The sequence below is a fragment of the Melanerpes formicivorus genome, unplaced genomic scaffold (genome assembly GCF_026170545.1).
Source record: "Melanerpes formicivorus ecotype bairdi unplaced genomic scaffold, bMelFor1.0.p_v2 SCAF_1, whole genome shotgun sequence".
In the NCBI taxonomy this organism is placed as follows: Eukaryota; Metazoa; Chordata; class Aves; order Piciformes; family Picidae; genus Melanerpes; species Melanerpes formicivorus.
In genome coordinates this window covers 56,915,697-56,932,094 of record NW_027142353.1, presented here as the reverse complement: position 1 = coordinate 56,932,094, position 16,398 = coordinate 56,915,697, and the positions used below count along the sequence as shown (strand labels likewise).

Here is a 16,398-nt window from a genome sequence, read left to right as displayed (position 1 = left end):
TTTGGCATGTCAAAAGTTTTATTAATCTCATTTTCTTAATCCATCTCTCCAAACTATCAAGTAATGTGTGTAAGGGCAAGTATTACTTTACTTCCTTTTTCTCCGTTCAATGCATTTAATTAGTCTGATAAAATCTCTAGGTTTAACACACAGCTCAAGATTCTACACAAAGAAAATCTGTGACAAAACAAATTTAATACTAGCAGATGATCTGATTTTACCTTGCCTCATCAGCATTAGCTGATGCTCATGTCTAGCTGCTTCCATTTCTGCCTCTAGTTTCTCTTTGGCTTCTCTAATGTTCCTGTCAACCTGTTCACGTTGTTGCTTTTCCATCTCATCAAGAGCCTTCCAACGTGAAGCATACTCAAACTCAAATGTTCCAGGCTGAGCAAAACGTGGAGGCTGTTCTCTTTCCCTAATAAAAATTTTGTAGTTAAAATGTAGAGAAGGACACATTTAGATCAACAGCTGTAAGAGTCAAAAGAATTTATAGACAACCACTTCAAGTATAGATCTACTTCAACTTGTCAGATGCCTACATTCTAAACCAAAGCTTAATTCAGCTGTTAAAAGTCATGATCAGATAAATTGTCCAAATAAACATCTATTTATGTAATTTCAGATATAAATTTGTATTTGCATTAGTACAAAATACTAAGCTGTAACAGTGTTCAGCCTTCTAAAGCAGTCAATTCATAAAACCAGTTTTGATCAATACCAAAGCTTACTAGACAGCTCAGAACATTAGTCAGAGTCTCAGCATTAAAAGATGCCAACATTTTGTATCATGTTCTAACACTAATACTGCAGCTAATAGCGACACATTTTTAAGGAGTTGCATTCTCCAGCCTCACCAAAATAAGCATTTTAGATTTAAGCAACACAAAATTTGATTGACATTTAGAAATCAATATTAAAAATTAATACTATCAGATTAGGCAACTTCTTTCACCTCATGATCAACACTCACTTTATGTCATGCTCAAAATTTTATCAGAGCCAGAGAAACTGCAGAGATTTACACTCCACTGACTTCACAAAAGGCTATGGGGCTATTTCAGAGAACAAAAAACACTGTGGGTATACAAATCTCTAAAGGATTAGACCACACCTCTAATCCATTATAGACTACAGTCTGCATGGCAACAAGCTCCAATTTCACTGCATGCCAGCTTTTTCAGTAAACGTACAGAAAATTAAATGAACAACAGAAGTCTGAACTTTTATTATGGTAAGGAAATCTTGGCATGGTTCTATTGAATCTTTTGCACAAAGGACAATATACAAAACACAACTTCCTGTTACACAAATGCAAAAATAAAACCTAGTGTATATTTACCAAGCTAAGCAAGCACATAAATCATGTTTTACAAAATAAAGCTAAACACAACTTACTTGTGATACTGTTGTGTTTTCTGCATTAGTTTCTCTGGGAGCCCATCCTCATCATCGAATTGCTCCATTGGCTCTACAACAACAGGTCGAGGTGTTCTAGAAGACATAAATGAAGCAGAAGTTGTTTTAGTATTTTCAGGAAACGGTCCAGAAAGCTAATGTATATTAATAGTATCTATAATTTCTGTCTCTTGCAAATTCTTCAATCACAGAACTACCCTAATTAAGAATTATCTTTGAAAAATCATTGTTTCTATACCAAAACCAGCTATTCAACCTGAAATCCATAATTTACTTTCTGCTTGCCACAAAGTATTTAAAGATTAAAAATAAAAATCTCAGAAGTACCCAAAAACAATTACAAAATATTTAGGAAGGAACCGCCTTTTTGTTTTCATCAGTGAGGCAATACTGGGGCCATGATTATACTAGGAAAGCACCAAACAAACCCAAAACAAAGTAATGAAACCTATTCGTATTTCCAGAATGTTACAAGTTATTTTGGAAGTTACTCCCAAGTTGAAAATATCTTGATAATTTCTCATTAATATTCCAGTGGTAATTAGAAAATGTTTTCTGCTTAAGTTATTTAAAACTGAGTCTTTGAACCAAACTCTCACAAATCAGAATCCTAATTTATCTTTGGAAATAACTTTTAGAACTCTCATCATCTGTAGTAATCAGATGCAAGTATTGGCTAGTACTGCCAAGGATAGCAATATACAGATACTGATCTGTCTAAAAAGCTCTCTGCATCAGTCTTGAGAGCATAGTTTATCATATACACCTTAAAACAGTAAGAAATGAGCTAGACATACTATTTTCAAAATACCAGTGCTTATTTACTGTATTACACATTTTTGATTTCATTTTGCAGATATTTTCACATAAAAGGGGGGGTGGGGGGTGGGGAATCATCAATATATTCTAACACCACTGACAGCACACACAAAAAAACCTTAGGCACTAACTGTGAATTAAAAAGATTAAGTCTGGAATCATAGAGCACAACTTGGCAACAGTTTCTCCTGTTATCTGCATGGCAATTACTGGCAGTTGTTACTCAAATGCAACTGAATTGTGGTGTTAACAAGTTCTAATTTAAAATCTCTACATTAACATTTCAAATGCCTAGTTTTGATATATTTAGCTCAACATCTAAGTATCAAGGCAGCAGATCCATGAGAATTATGATTGCAACTGTGTGCATTAGGAATTGTGGCAGCCACCTAAATAAGATAAAGACTAAGTGCTTTCTACCCACTCAGGCCGCAGTCAAATGGTTATTTCAATCCAAATAATCTATCCAGCTGGTAAAACAAGAACGCTGTCCCTCACACACTGGACTTTCTCCCTCACAACAAGGAGAGTTCTCATGTAACACTGAATTAGATTAGTTCCCTTGTCTGGCTCACCGTGCTTCCATGCAAATACTAATGCCAAGAAAACCGAAAGGGAAGAACAAATTGCTGGCACCTAGTGATACCATTACAGGCCTACTAGACTGAATTTACTATATAGCCACCAATTCAATAGCATACAACGTTTATAGGATTATCAAAAGCAATAGACCCTTTCCCCACCTGCAATCACCTCCTGACATTTTCTCATGCCTTATCCTCTGCTGGACCTGATCTTCACAGCATCCACATTAGCAAGCACTTTCATGTGCTTAAACGACCAAAAATCAACCCAACAAAACCAGCTGGATACTTTCCTGTTGTTTTAGCAAGAGCAAGTGGCTTATGGAAGTATCAGAAAGTTCTCAGACATAAGATCAAAAGCACACACAGCCAGGGCAGGAAGAGAAGAAATACTACAAGCTCCCTACTCTGATGGCAGCAAGCTTCCACACTGTCATTAGTTGATTGTGTTAAAGCACAGTAGCTCATAGTTCTCTTCAGCACAGCACAGAAAAGAGATGCAAGAGAGAAGTGCTGTAACGTGCAAGCTTGTTCACCCCTGGAACAGGAAGTTTTCTAGAGGCTTGTCACAATCTTCACTTCTAGCCTTTCAAGCCATACATAGGACTTTTAAGATAGAACCAAATGCAGGCATTCCGAGTTTAAAGGAGTATCAGCAATGCAGTGCACTGCTTTGCTACGAAATAAAGCAAAATTATATGGTCACATTTACTGGGAAAAGTGCAAGCAATGCAAATACTAGAAAAAAACCTACTGTGTAGAGAAGGAAAACTAAGGTATATAGACAAGGAAAGGAAAAATATCTCAGACTCTCAAGGTAATTACAAGTCTTATAAACGATACGCAGAAAGGTGCTTTTCCTCACAATAAAAACAAATAAAAGGGCGGGGGAAGAACCCAATCACAAACACACAACAAACCAGGAGTATTTGGGGTATTCATGTACAACACTTCCATTTCTTATCTCATGACCTTTGTAATTTGAAAAAGACGACTTTAAATGGAGTAAGAACTTGAAAAATAACTACGAAACACCCATGAATGCAGTTTTCTTTCACGGTACAAATATATACTCACACAAGTTCAAACAAAAGCCTGTGAACTTACGTTGTTAGCAAGAATGCCCCGTCACTACATCTTTCTAGAGCTTTCCGTGCTGGAGGTTTTGCTGCAAACTCCACAAAACCTTTTCCTGTAGCTCTCCCTCGATCATCTACTACAACAACAGCTCTTTCCACTGGCCCAAATTGCGAGAATGCTTGTTCCAGCAGCTCATTAGAAACCACAGGCGAAAGGTTCTTGACCGTTAGGGCAGCTCCGTGTGTAGCAAATCGAATTCGAAGCGGTCTGCTCTTCAAAATAGTACCATCAAGTTCTGCCTTTGCTATTTCAGCCAGAGTCCTAGATTCCTTTTTCAAGACATAAAATATTTTATGTATTTGATTTTCAAAGACAACAGTAATCACTTTCATATTCCTCCACCCACCTCCTGCAAGAAAAGTAGCAAAGTTTTTTTTCCTCAACTTGAACGCAGTAACAGCAGGGTCACTAAACTTTCACCTCACCCTTTAAAGTTTCCATCCTCCAATTTAAAAAAATATGCATTTATTCTCCTACAAGAAAGTCTGCAATGGCACAAAATTCTGTCGTGCATTACAAGACTTAGATTCTCATTATGAGGGACACATTTGTTCTGCTCCATAAAAGCTTTCAGGTTGGTTGAAAACGTCATGGTTTTTCGTATTTACCTACTCAATTCTGCATCCCTAGCTCCACAGAGTAGGAAACAATACTTACAAAGATAACACTACAGTGTTTAGGGGGTTGGTTTTCAGGTAAGTGAAAATAGCCCAGTTGCTCATTACCACTGTTGTATGAACTCTCAACGAATGTCTAATTTGAATTACGTCAACAGATGAGGAAATAACCTTCTACGCTTATGTATTCATTCTTATCACATTTACGGGCTTTCTGCACCCATATCCATGAAACAGCCTGCATCTCTAACTGCTTTTTTTCTCTTTTCAGAGATTTTCACCGAGTTTGGTAATTGCCGTTCCTTAAATTAAAAAAAAAATTATTCCTTAGACCACTGCCATTTTGTCTACAGTTCGACTAAGTAAATTGTTAAAAATATAACATATTGCCTAAACATAACAGAACATGGAAATTCAGGTGAAAACTAATCTATATTACACACAAATTGAGTAATGACATGTAAATATTTCACAGTTCCTCCAGAAAATTGTTAGTACAGGCTGGAGAAATCTCAGGGTATAAAATGATGTAGGGGCAGAATGCCACAAGCTCTTATCTTTAAAATGACAACCCAGTAAAACATATGCAGAAAAATCATAACAAGATACACCCAAAGCATTCTAAAGCTATTCCCAGAATGATGTAAACGCGTGTATTCTAGATACAGCAATCATGACAACTGACCCTGCACACTGCTATTTTAAAACAGTACCATCAACTTTTCACAAGGTGATCCTTTTTTGCAAGCTCAATTTAAGCACTGAATACAGCACTGAATGCGGTATTATCCCTAAAAATCTCATCTTTTCTGGACACAAATAATTTAAACAATCTTAGAATTGCAAAGAATTCGGACCTTTGGTTACGTGTTCTGCTTTCCCGATGTGTAAGTAGTAGTATTTTGAACAAAATCCTATCCAGACTTTAACTGTTTTCATAAGGAATTGGCAGGCTCAAATTTCCTATTGCATAAAGGAGGTCTTTTCTTCTGGACCTTAAATACGACAAATTCTCCCAGGTAAATAAGGGAAGTTACTGTACAGGTACTATACGAGTAACATCACGCAACCGCATCTTCCATTCACGGAATAATTACACACCCGTGCTAGCAACACGTAACCGGTAACCGGTGGAGGGGCCCTGAAGCCAGCGGAGTGCCGCGCAGAGAGGTGGGAAGCTAAACGCGAGGAGCTGGGAATGCTGCTCGCAATGCAGGCCTCCGATCTGCCTGTATGGAGGCACATAGGGGAAGGGGGAGGAGAAGAAGGGAGAAACAGCGCTAGCAGCAGGAAGAGCCGCTGTCTTTTTTTACACCCGCTCGATGAGGAAAGGCAGGGGGGGAGGGGGAACAAGGGGCCAGAAGCCTCCCGCTTCCAAAGGCAGTCCCCGAATTACGACGCAGCCAGAGACTCGCGCTAATCCTCACCAGGCGAATGAAGCCGAAGCCACGATCCCGGTTGATGAAGACCTCGCTGGGCTCCCCGTAGCGCTCGAAGAGGCGCTTGAAATCTTCCTCGGTAATATCGGTAGGCAGATTCCCCACGAACAGCCGGCAGCGCTGCGTGTAGCTTTTCTCGCCAGGTTTGAGAAAGCTTTTGATGTCGATGGTAAACCCGACCTCCTGCTCCTCATCTCCACCTTCTTTACTTGGTACCAGCGCCATGGCCGCCGATGCCTCACTCTCCGTTTCTAGGCCCCGCAATCCCTTCAGGTTGCCTCCGCCGCCACCACCGCCCACCATGCCCAACGGCGCTGCTGGGGAGCTATTCTCGATCCGAACTTGTTTCAGGTTCCTATTCGCTGCCATATTTAGACCTCGCTCCCTCCTCGCTGGTCTTTCTCGGGGAACGCAGAGCTCGGTTCACCAGGTACTACCACCGACCCGCAGCCAATTCAAAATGGCGCCGCCGCCCACCTCGGCGAGTTGTAAGTTCCCTAAGGAAGGCACCGCCCGCGCCGCCTTCCCTGCCACTGCTCCTGCTCGTCGCTGGGCGCGGGGAGGGGCTGGCGCATGCGCTATTGCGCGCGGCGGTGGGGGCGCCGCGTTCGTCCCATATACTCTGCTGTACCTCCGACGTTGGTATTCGCTTTCAGCTCCAGTATGCCTCAAACCGTGAGAGATCGGGTTTTGCGTCTGCTGACAGACGCGTACCAGCAGGCTGCATTGCCCGAAAGGATAACTCGTCCAGAGGTTTCCCTGCTGCTCTCTGCTAGTCGGGCTCCCTCAGTGCCCGACCCGCCCACCTGCCCGGAGAGCAGCTGCGAACACAACCATGCTGGATCAGAGTAGTGGTCTCAGAAATGTTCATATTCTGCAAGTTCTGCGAGAGTACACCCCCCGGCAGAAGAACCCTTTGCTGAGATGCTGAGGCGCCTGGAAGGGAATAGCCCGGGGGAAGAAATGCCCAAGCACTGGCATTGGAAAGGAGTGAGGACCTGCGCACCGCACAGGAAAAAAACCGCCGTTAGGGGTGGGAGACAAGTCTGGAGAGAGGCCTGTTCTACTGTTCATAGAACAATTTCTTATAGGGCAGCACCTTTCCTTATAAAGGCAGTTAATTTCTTCTGAGAGGTGTCAGGTCAATGTCTCCTTCCTTGGGTACCCCCTCTTGCAGCTAGGACTACATGCCTCTTAACTACAGCACAAGACTATGGTTTTCTCTCCTCATCTAAACACACATCTGCTTGACCTGATCTGTGTTCTTCAACGAGTAATTCAACTGGCATATGGTTTCTCAGACAAAGCTCACCAGTCTGCCTGAGGCCTCATAGAAAGTACAGCAGTCTGTGCTTCAAGTGCCTGCATAGCTTTGCATTACACAGCAGAACTCCAGGACGATACAGCAAGGCTTCATGAGAAAATAACTGCATTATTTGTGTTGTTAATACAACTATAGCTCTGGGGGGGAAAAAAAAACCAAAACAACAAAACCCAACAAACAATGTCATATTGCTACTAGGTGCTTCAGCTAGTGCATGTGCTGTTCTTTTGAAAAAAACAAAGCATGATATTCAAGAAAAAGTTCATTTGACAACAGGCATGAATCCATTGCTCAGGCATTTCCTTGTCCATTGGGGAATATTTTAAGGTCTCAATCCCTTTCTTCCTATTCCTGAATCTGTACCAAGATCCAGAGAAAACATGAGTTCCCACATGAATTATTTATCAGTCCACCAGTTCCTGAGGCAGACTCAGGGACATTGAACTAAACCCAGATGTAAACCTCTGAAAATCAGAAAATTCAGATTATAAGTGAATGGTAACTATCCATAACAAAGGCAGTGAGTCAGGCAGTGTTGGAACATGAGGGAGGTATTAAAGTAGTAGTATGGAACCTCTAACGCTTAATCACCTTCCTGTCCAAAAAGTTTGTTGTGTATTTAGGATTCAATAACTAGCCTTAAGACAAAAAAGGAATCAACTTACAGTAAAACAATAGCTTTTAAAACTAGTAAGCATATAAAGGGAGTAAAATACATATTAGAAATAACGTGACTATACATTATACAGCAAATGCAAAACATTAGATCTGTAGTCGTCTGCTTGTTAAGTTATTGCCAATGCTGTGTAATAAAATTGCCATGGTGTTCAGACACAGCTTTTCAAATCAGGCTAGTAATAAAAGCTACAACCATTATGTGCTATAGAAAAATCAATAGGAGGAGCAGCAGTGTTTACAAATTCCATACTATTCTTACCTTAACTTAGCTGTAGTAACGTCTCAATAGTAAATGATGTTCCAGTAATACAGAACAATAAAATTCCAACTCTCAGAAACATGAAAATTATTAATATATCTAAATACTTCTCTATCTATCTATCTACCTAACATGCTCATGCATCCATAGCATACTTTCATTAGTCAGACCCATGGTATAACCACAATAAGCATACTTGCATTGGCTTTAAACTATTTGCACATGCCCTATAGTCAAGCATTTTAGTGTGGTATTCAAAAAGAACTTGATATCTGGTATGCTGAATCACTTCCTCCCCTTCATTTACAATGTCTTTCACATTTTGCTGGTTCATCAGAAAAACACCAGACATCTCCTACCCAACTGTCCCAAACCTTTGTGGATTGTATTGCTTCACCTTGCCACTGACACCAGTCAAGGAGAAAGTGTTTTGAAAGGAGACAAAATGGATCTCTTGAAATCTTGTTCCAATGTTTCCCTTCTGTTGAAACATCAACTTAGATTCTTATGACTTACTAATTGAAACTTGTATCACAGAAGGAGTTCTGCCAGATGGTTCCAGCCACTCTCCCTAAGTTTGGTGTTATTATATTTAATACTTTGAAGGCAGTTGAACTACATGAAAGTAATTTCACAAGTGTGGGGGAATAAGAGTTATGATCACACAGTAATTTGTTCTCACTCTACAATTCTTGAAGAATTGTTTTAAGCCCAAATTTACTCAAATTGTCATTCAAAAAGACACACTGGACAACACTAATTTTGTACTAACAAAGTTTGGTTTGGCCTCAAATTTATTTTAAGACTTTAAAAAGGTAATGCTTCTTGTATTAGTGCCTTTACACATATTATGAGACTCTCTTCTCTGACACAGTCTCAAGCTGCGCCAGGGGAGGTTTAGACTCGAGGTGAGGAGGAAGTTCTTCACCGAGCGAGTAATTCCTCATTGGAACGGGTTGCCCAGGGAGGTGGTTGAGTCATCGACCCTGGAGGCGTTCAAGGGGAGATTGGACGTGGCACTTGGTGCCATGGTCTAGTCATGGGGTCTGTGTTGATAGGTTGGACTCGATGATCCTCGAGGTCCTTTCCAACCTAAGTGATACTGTAATACTGTGATACTGTGACTCATGTAGCCTCGGAGAAACATGGGAAGGTACGGAATCCTGCACTGAAAAGGTAGGGAATGCAGTAGGCAGGGGATGATGCCCTGAGGTTGGGATCCTGTTCAGAAGTGCAAAGCCAGGGCACACCTGACAAACTTGGTATCTGCTGTTGCTCTTCATCTGTTGCCGTTAAAGACACTGTTTGTTTGCAGTATTAATCATGGCAATATCTGGACAAATTCATCTTGGGGTAGATTTTGGTCTCCGCTACTCAGCTTTTCTTACAAAGTTAAACTGACTACGAATATTTAAAACACTAGCTGTCATATCTATGCCAGCAGACCTGGTGGTATAAACATAACAGTGTGGAGAAAAAGGTGCTTAATGCAATGCGAAGAAGTGATGCCTATTTGTAATCATCGGAGGATGACCTCTCGTCATGCGCTTAAAAGTGGTTACAAGCTCGTGTCATTGCACTGCCATCTGGTGGCAAGCACTGGAATCACAAGTAGAAATTCAATAGAATAAATCGAGTGAAAAAGAAAGATGGAAAACCTATAATACAATCATCCCAGAATTGTTTGGATTGGAAGGCACCTCAAAGATAGTACCTCTCTGGTTTCCAATTGATTTTATATTTTTATACTTGGGGGACAAACCTCCTTATTCTGATCTCCTCAATATTAGCAGAATTCATCAAGATACACATGGAGATAAATGTGTATTAATCACATTTATAAAATAATTTGTAAAACATCACAGTATCACAGTATAACTAAGGTTGGAAATGACCTCGAGGATCATCGAGTCCAACCTATCAACACAGACCCCATGACTAGACCATGGCACCAAGTGCCACGTCCACTCCCCTCTTGAATGCCTCCAGGGATGGTGACTCAACCACCTCCCTGGGCAGCCCATTCCAATGACGAATGACTCGCTCGATGAAGATCTTCCTCCTCACCTCGAGTCTAAACCTCCCCTGGTGCAGCTTGAGACTGTGTCCCCTTGTTCTGGTGCTGGTGCCTGGGAGAAGAGACCAACCCCTTCCTGGCTATATCCACCTTTCAGGTAGTTGTAGAGGGCAATGAGGTCACCCCTGAGCCTCCTCTTCTCCAGGCTAAACAATCCCAGCTCCCTCAGCCTCTCCTCAAGGTGCTCAAGGCCTCTCACCAGCCTTGTTGCCCTTCTCTGGACACGCTCAAGTGTTTCGATGTCCTTCAATATGATCTGACATGGTTAGTGTTCACCTCCATGCAAGCCTATTAGTAGATTTTTTTTAATGTGACTGAAAACAAAGTGTTTCAGAATTATCCAAATATGGTAAGTTAGTATTCAATTAACACTGATTTCAAGGAACCAAGGTCTGAAAATATCAGCAAATATATTTGTCTGTGAAAGTGTGCAGTGTAGATAGACATATAGGCTCGACAAAAGTTGCCTAGCTTATCCAAGACTACACTCCCCACTAACATAACTAGTGCTTACAATACACCTCAGTTTTAGTATTTTTCATCATAGTGTCTTTTGCCCATTCTGTAGAAGAATTACACTTCAAGCATTAATTTATCTCTAAACAATCATTCGCTGTGCTGTCAGCACATCAGGCAGTAGAGCTTCCTGAAAGACAGTCCCTGGGATTAGTTTAGGAAGAGGTATTTTATGTGGAACAGTTAACTGGCAAAGACCCGGGAGGGCTGACCTCCCAGCCCTGAAAGCGAGTAGTGCCACAAGTGCATTGTATTCAGGTAATGTTCTTCCGAGCTGTTTAACACAAACTTGAGCGTTTGCAATTTGCCACCAAGATGGGCCATTAGCTCAAACAAAACACCCCACAGGCCCCTGAGGCTTTCCTGTTTGCACTTTAGGAGTCTTTCTCTGGCCCCAGGAAGCCTCTCCATTCCTCTGAAATCTTACTGTGATTCATGGTGTGCAGGCAAACTTAAACCATCTTTGATGCTTTAACACTGATGTGAGATAGTTTCATAGTTTCATAGTTTCATTCAGGGTTGGAAGGGACCACAAGGATCATCTAGTTCCAACCCCCCTGCCATGGGCAGGGACACCCCACACTAGATCAGGCTGGACAGAGCCTGTACTACCAAATCATAGAACCTGTTACTCTTCATCCCATACTTTGCATACCATGAAGAAGAACCCCTGTCAGTCTGCTCATGATTATGGCCTCCACATAGCAGCTACCATCCAAATAAACACACTAAGGTAATGGAAGAAATCTTTGCAGCGCAATCACTCAGAACTGAAACATACCATTGATACAATGCTAGGTTATTAAAAATACTAACCCCATATCCATAAGGTATTTTCTTCCTTAGTACTTGTGACACCATTTATGATGCAAGAAGAATTTGCTGTTGGGATCACATGAGTAGAGAAAGAGCACTATGAAGATAAGTAGGCTGTGAACTGTTGAGGATAAACCCTGTTAATTAGCGGAAATCCTGATGCAGAGCTAACACCTCTCCTCTGCTCTAGGGCAAATTTATGTACAGGTAGTAGGGAGGTGTTAACCTACCACATCTGGAGCATAGGTTCAGAGTAGGAGAGGGCTGTGGCATCACACACAGGAAGTGTGATAAACAGCTGTTGGTCAAAGACACTTATGAGAGTATCATAGTAAACACAGAACCATGGAATCATAGAATCAATAAGGTTGGAAAGGACCTCAGTGATCATCAAGTCCAACCTATTACCCAACACCTCATGACTAAACCATGGCTTCAAGTGCCACATCCAATCCCTTTTTGAAGACCTCCAGGGACGGTGACTCCACCACCTCCCCGGGCAGCACATTCCAATGACCCATTACTCTTCCTGGGATGCACTTTCTCCTCACCTCGAGCCTATTTTGTAAGACTTACAATAGCTGGAAGCATGGGACAGCCTGCAAATGCTGTAAACACCTAACTCTCAATAACTAGATAAGCAGGAGACATGCCTGGCTATTACACCATTCATTTGGAAGTAATGGGGTTTGAAGCAGTGACAATCTTAGTTTCTTTTCATGAAGACTCTTTTTTTTTTTTGCCATAATGGGCCATTCTTTTCAGTGATTCCCTGTTGCCCTAATGATTTTGAGCAAGAGATTTCACTGCATTGCCAGGTAAGAAAGAAGCTGGAGTTTGAATGAGTGCCCTGTCCCCAAAACACTCCAACCTGAGGAATTTGAGGAAGAAGCCTAGCAGATCCTGCTGCAGTTTAAAATTTTTGCATCTGTGTCAGCTGTCTCTCTTCTAAGTCTTGCCAGTTTTCCAGTACACTGCTCACCAAAGTGGATTTGAGCTAAAACAGGAGGCTGAACTGGAGTAAATAAGACATGGACACACATTTCTTGCTCCTAGCCCTTTTGGGGATTAAGGTAAAGTTAACTTGGCAAGGAGGTAGCTCATCTACCAGACATGCAGCTGAGAAGTGTAACACACTGAATTGTGATAGTAAAATTAACCATAAACTTTTACCCTAGTGAAACATTAAATGTCATAGTCCATGTAATAGTCCAGTATGGTCCATTTTACCTCTTTTCAGACCAGAATAAAAGAAGGCCACAGGCTCCCCAGTCAATCTCTCAAACAAATTTTAATCCCAAAATAAATGAGAGTTTAGCTCATTCATCAAACAAATACAATAAACTATTCTACATGCCTGCAGGTCAGGCAGCCTTGCAGTGATAGCTTGGTCTCAAAGAAAATCTCTTGCACTTGAAGACAACTCTTCTGTAGCCAACTAGCTTCTACTTCTGCTGAGACCCCACCTAAGCCTAGTATCAGGGAGCTGTTGCCCTGAGCACTTCCCTGCATCAGTGAACTGATTAGTTACAGGCAAAATAAGCTGCTCCCATAAGACCTCATGGTGCTACTTACACTGTATGATAATTACTGCGAGTCACTGGTTAAATCTGTAGCATAGCAAGATTGCTTCGTTGCCCAGCAATGAAGAAATCTGTTAGGAATTGTGCTGTTTCATACAGAAATCTAAAACATAGCTTCCCATCTTGCCAGCTTCTAGATAAGACTAAATATAAGAGCCTTCTTTGTTTGGTTGGGGTTTTTTTTGGTGTTTCTTTGTGTGTTTTGTTTGTGTTAGGTTTTGGTTTCTCCTGATACTAAAGACTGTAAAAGGGACTAAAGTTGGGGTTTTATCTGAATGTCAGACCAAGCAAAGGCAGATACTTCCTGTGAACACATTTAATGCATGACCCTATGACCCAGGGCAATTTATTTAAGTCAGTATTTTCAAAAGCAGGTGAGCAAAAACAGAGGCTAAAATCAGTGGAAGTGGTAAGTACTTATGTAGTGGTTTGAGCCTAACTGGGAGTTAAGAGCTCAGATGGGGGCAAGGCTGAGAGTCTCTCCCCTCCTCCCCACCTTCTCCCTCCCAACAGAGAGGAAAAAAAAGGAAAGGGAAGGAGCAAATGCACCAAGCAATAATTTGGAGTTGGCTTGGAAGTAGAGAGGTAAAGACTTTTCTTTAAACAATATATATATAAGAATAACAGGTAAGGTTCACAAGGGCAAGGAACAAGGATGGATGGGAGGGGGAAAAAGAAACAAGAATACAAAACCAGTCTCTCTCTCTGAAGAGGCACAGAGAATAGAATAGAATAAACCAGGTTGGAAGAGACCTTCAAGATCATCATGTCCAACCTATCAACTAATCCAACCCACTTAATCAACTAAGCACCGAGCACCCTATCAGGCAGCAGGGAGAAGGATCAGGCCCAACCCTGTGGCAGAGGAGCAGGAAGGCAGCCGCAGTAGCTCTCATCCAGGAGAGGCAGGAGCCAAAAGGAGAATTAATGAACCCAATGCCTTCCCTTTTATACCCTAGCTGGGCAGGGAGGGGGGAGTGGAACAGACTCGGTTTCCCAGGGGGAAATTGCCCTTCAGGGAGGGCTAAGCACTCGCAAGCCCTCCCCGCTTTGTTTTCAGAATGGGCGTTAACCCACCACAACTTATTACGTCCAAAACCAAATCCATTTCTATATAGTTGTCTATGGGACATGCAGTTCACCAAAATCTTGATCTTCTTAATATCTCAGTTGCTGCACTGGGGGAACTGTTTATTTGCTTCGCAAGGGTAATGTAATATGAATTAACTCTTAAGCACTGTGAATCCTCAAAGGACAAGAACTCTTCAAGTATCAATTCCCAAGATTAATAGCATATTATCACACACAGAATCCCTGTTATCCTATGGTGTAAATGTGAGCAGGACAAATCCCCAAAGCAAGTGATGTTCATTAGATGTTCCAATTCTGAGAAAAATTAGGCCACTGTGGTAATTTCTTTTATCAGACAAAAGACTTAATGTATTCCTTGTAGGAGCAGGACTGGAAAGAGTGAAAAAAAAAATAATAAATTGAAGCCAGATTCTTCTACTACAACTCTGCAAATCAGCTTACATGATCATCTGATGCCTTACAGAGTCATCCTCCATACAACCTACTTTGCCATGTACAATGTACAAAGTAAGACACGTGTAAAAACAACAACCTGAGCAACCTGTACTGTTTGCATGGTAGGACACACACATGCCTGAGCTACGGGTGTGTGTCTAGTGGCTAAGCATGAATGCCTCAGTTGGTCTCTGGGGCAAATGACATTTGAAAACAGTACCTGATACCCAGTGAGGTTCCATGGTCCTGGAATGTCTGAAGTCCTGTTCCCAATTCCTTTGGACATAGTCAAACCAAATTGGAACTATATGGTCACAGAAAGTTACTAACTCAACTTTTTTGCAGATGAAATTACTTGGTTCACACTCAAGGGAAAACTGTGACCAGAAGACAGCCCAATCCTGACAAACTGCTGATAAGATTCAGAAAGTTGCAAGGAGAGTCTCCTCAGATATGTGCACAGACATTCTAAGGTATGTCACACCTCAATGAAGACTAAAATTGAGAGTCTAACTCAGCTGGTGAGTAGGAAGAGTAGACTTTTTGGCATCCAGGTGTGATGGGATACTGCTATCTCTGAACCTGTGTATGGAAAACAGGTCTGGTAAGAGAAGGTTGCTCTATTTGGCTACTAATAACTTGATGACTTCTGCCTAAGCTCTCTGAGGCAAAATGTTGGGTTTTTTTCTCAGTATTTGTCATGGCTCAAAACAAATTAAGAAATAATTGAGTTTATTTTGAGTTTTGCTTTCTTACATCACCGGGTGGAATCTTTGTATGAGATGATCCTGGCCTAGGTCACCTAAATCTGGCTGGTAGCCATACTCTGGCAAGGTACAACTACACACCACAGCAGAATTTAAATCATAGAATGGTCTGAGTTGGAAGGGAAGGAAGATTATCCAGTTGCAACCACCTTGGCATTGGCAGGGACACCCTCCACTAGACCAGACTGCTCAAAGTCTCATCCAATCTGACTTTGAACTCTTCCAGGGTTGGAGCCTCCACAACTTCTCTGGGCAGCATGTTCCAGTGTCTCATCACTCTCACTATAAAGAATTTCTTCCTAATGTCTAATCTAAATCAATCTTCTTCCAGTTTGAAGCCATTAGTCTTCAATCTATCACTGCAAGCCATCTTTCCTGTAGGCCCCCTTTGAATTCTGGAAGGCTGCTTTAAGGTATCCCCAGAGCCTTCTCTTCCCCAGGCTGAACAGCCCCAACTCTTGTACCCTGGTCCCATAGGGGAGGTTCTCCAGCCTTCTGATTACCTTTGTGACCCTCCATTGGACCTGCTCTAACAGTTCCATGTCCTTCTTGTGTTGGGGGCACCAGAACTGGATGCAGTACTCCAGATGGAGTCTCATGAGAGCAGAGTAGAGGGGGAGAATCTCCTCTCTCATCATGGTAGTCATGCTTTTTTGATGTAGCCTGTGATACAGTTTTAGGTTGCAAGCACATTCCTGGCTCATGTTGAGCTTCTCATCAGCCAGCATTCCTAAGTCCTTCTCTTCAGGACTGCTCTTTATCCTCCACCCAAGCCTGCACCCCAACCCAGGTTCAGCACCTTGCACTTGGCTTTATTAAACTTAATGAGGTTG

The 16,398-nt window shown here is 41.7% G+C and overlaps 1 protein-coding gene across 4 annotated transcripts in view; it reads right to left on the bottom strand.

Moving 5' to 3' along the window:
• The window catches only part of PSPC1 (paraspeckle component 1), a 60,354-nt gene extending 53,823 nt beyond the window's left edge, over positions 1–6,531 (bottom strand). The window contains exons 1-4 of one of the 4 annotated variants that reach the window (XR_010988087.1): positions 6,007–6,530; positions 3,930–4,231; positions 1,399–1,494; positions 222–418 (exon numbers count right to left, since the gene is read on the bottom strand). Coding sequence is in view for 2 of the 4 variants with exons in the window: in XM_068144461.1 (XP_068000562.1) it covers positions 222–418; positions 1,399–1,494; positions 3,930–4,231; positions 6,007–6,387 (976 nt within the window). In the remaining 2 variants the exon portion in view is untranslated. Of the gene's footprint in view, positions 1–221; positions 419–1,398; positions 1,495–3,929; positions 4,232–6,006 lie in introns of all 4 variants that reach the window. The other 3 variants (XR_010988088.1, XM_068144461.1, XM_068144474.1) reach the window with 3 other exon arrangements.
• Positions 6,532–16,398: the final 9,867 nt, after the last annotated feature.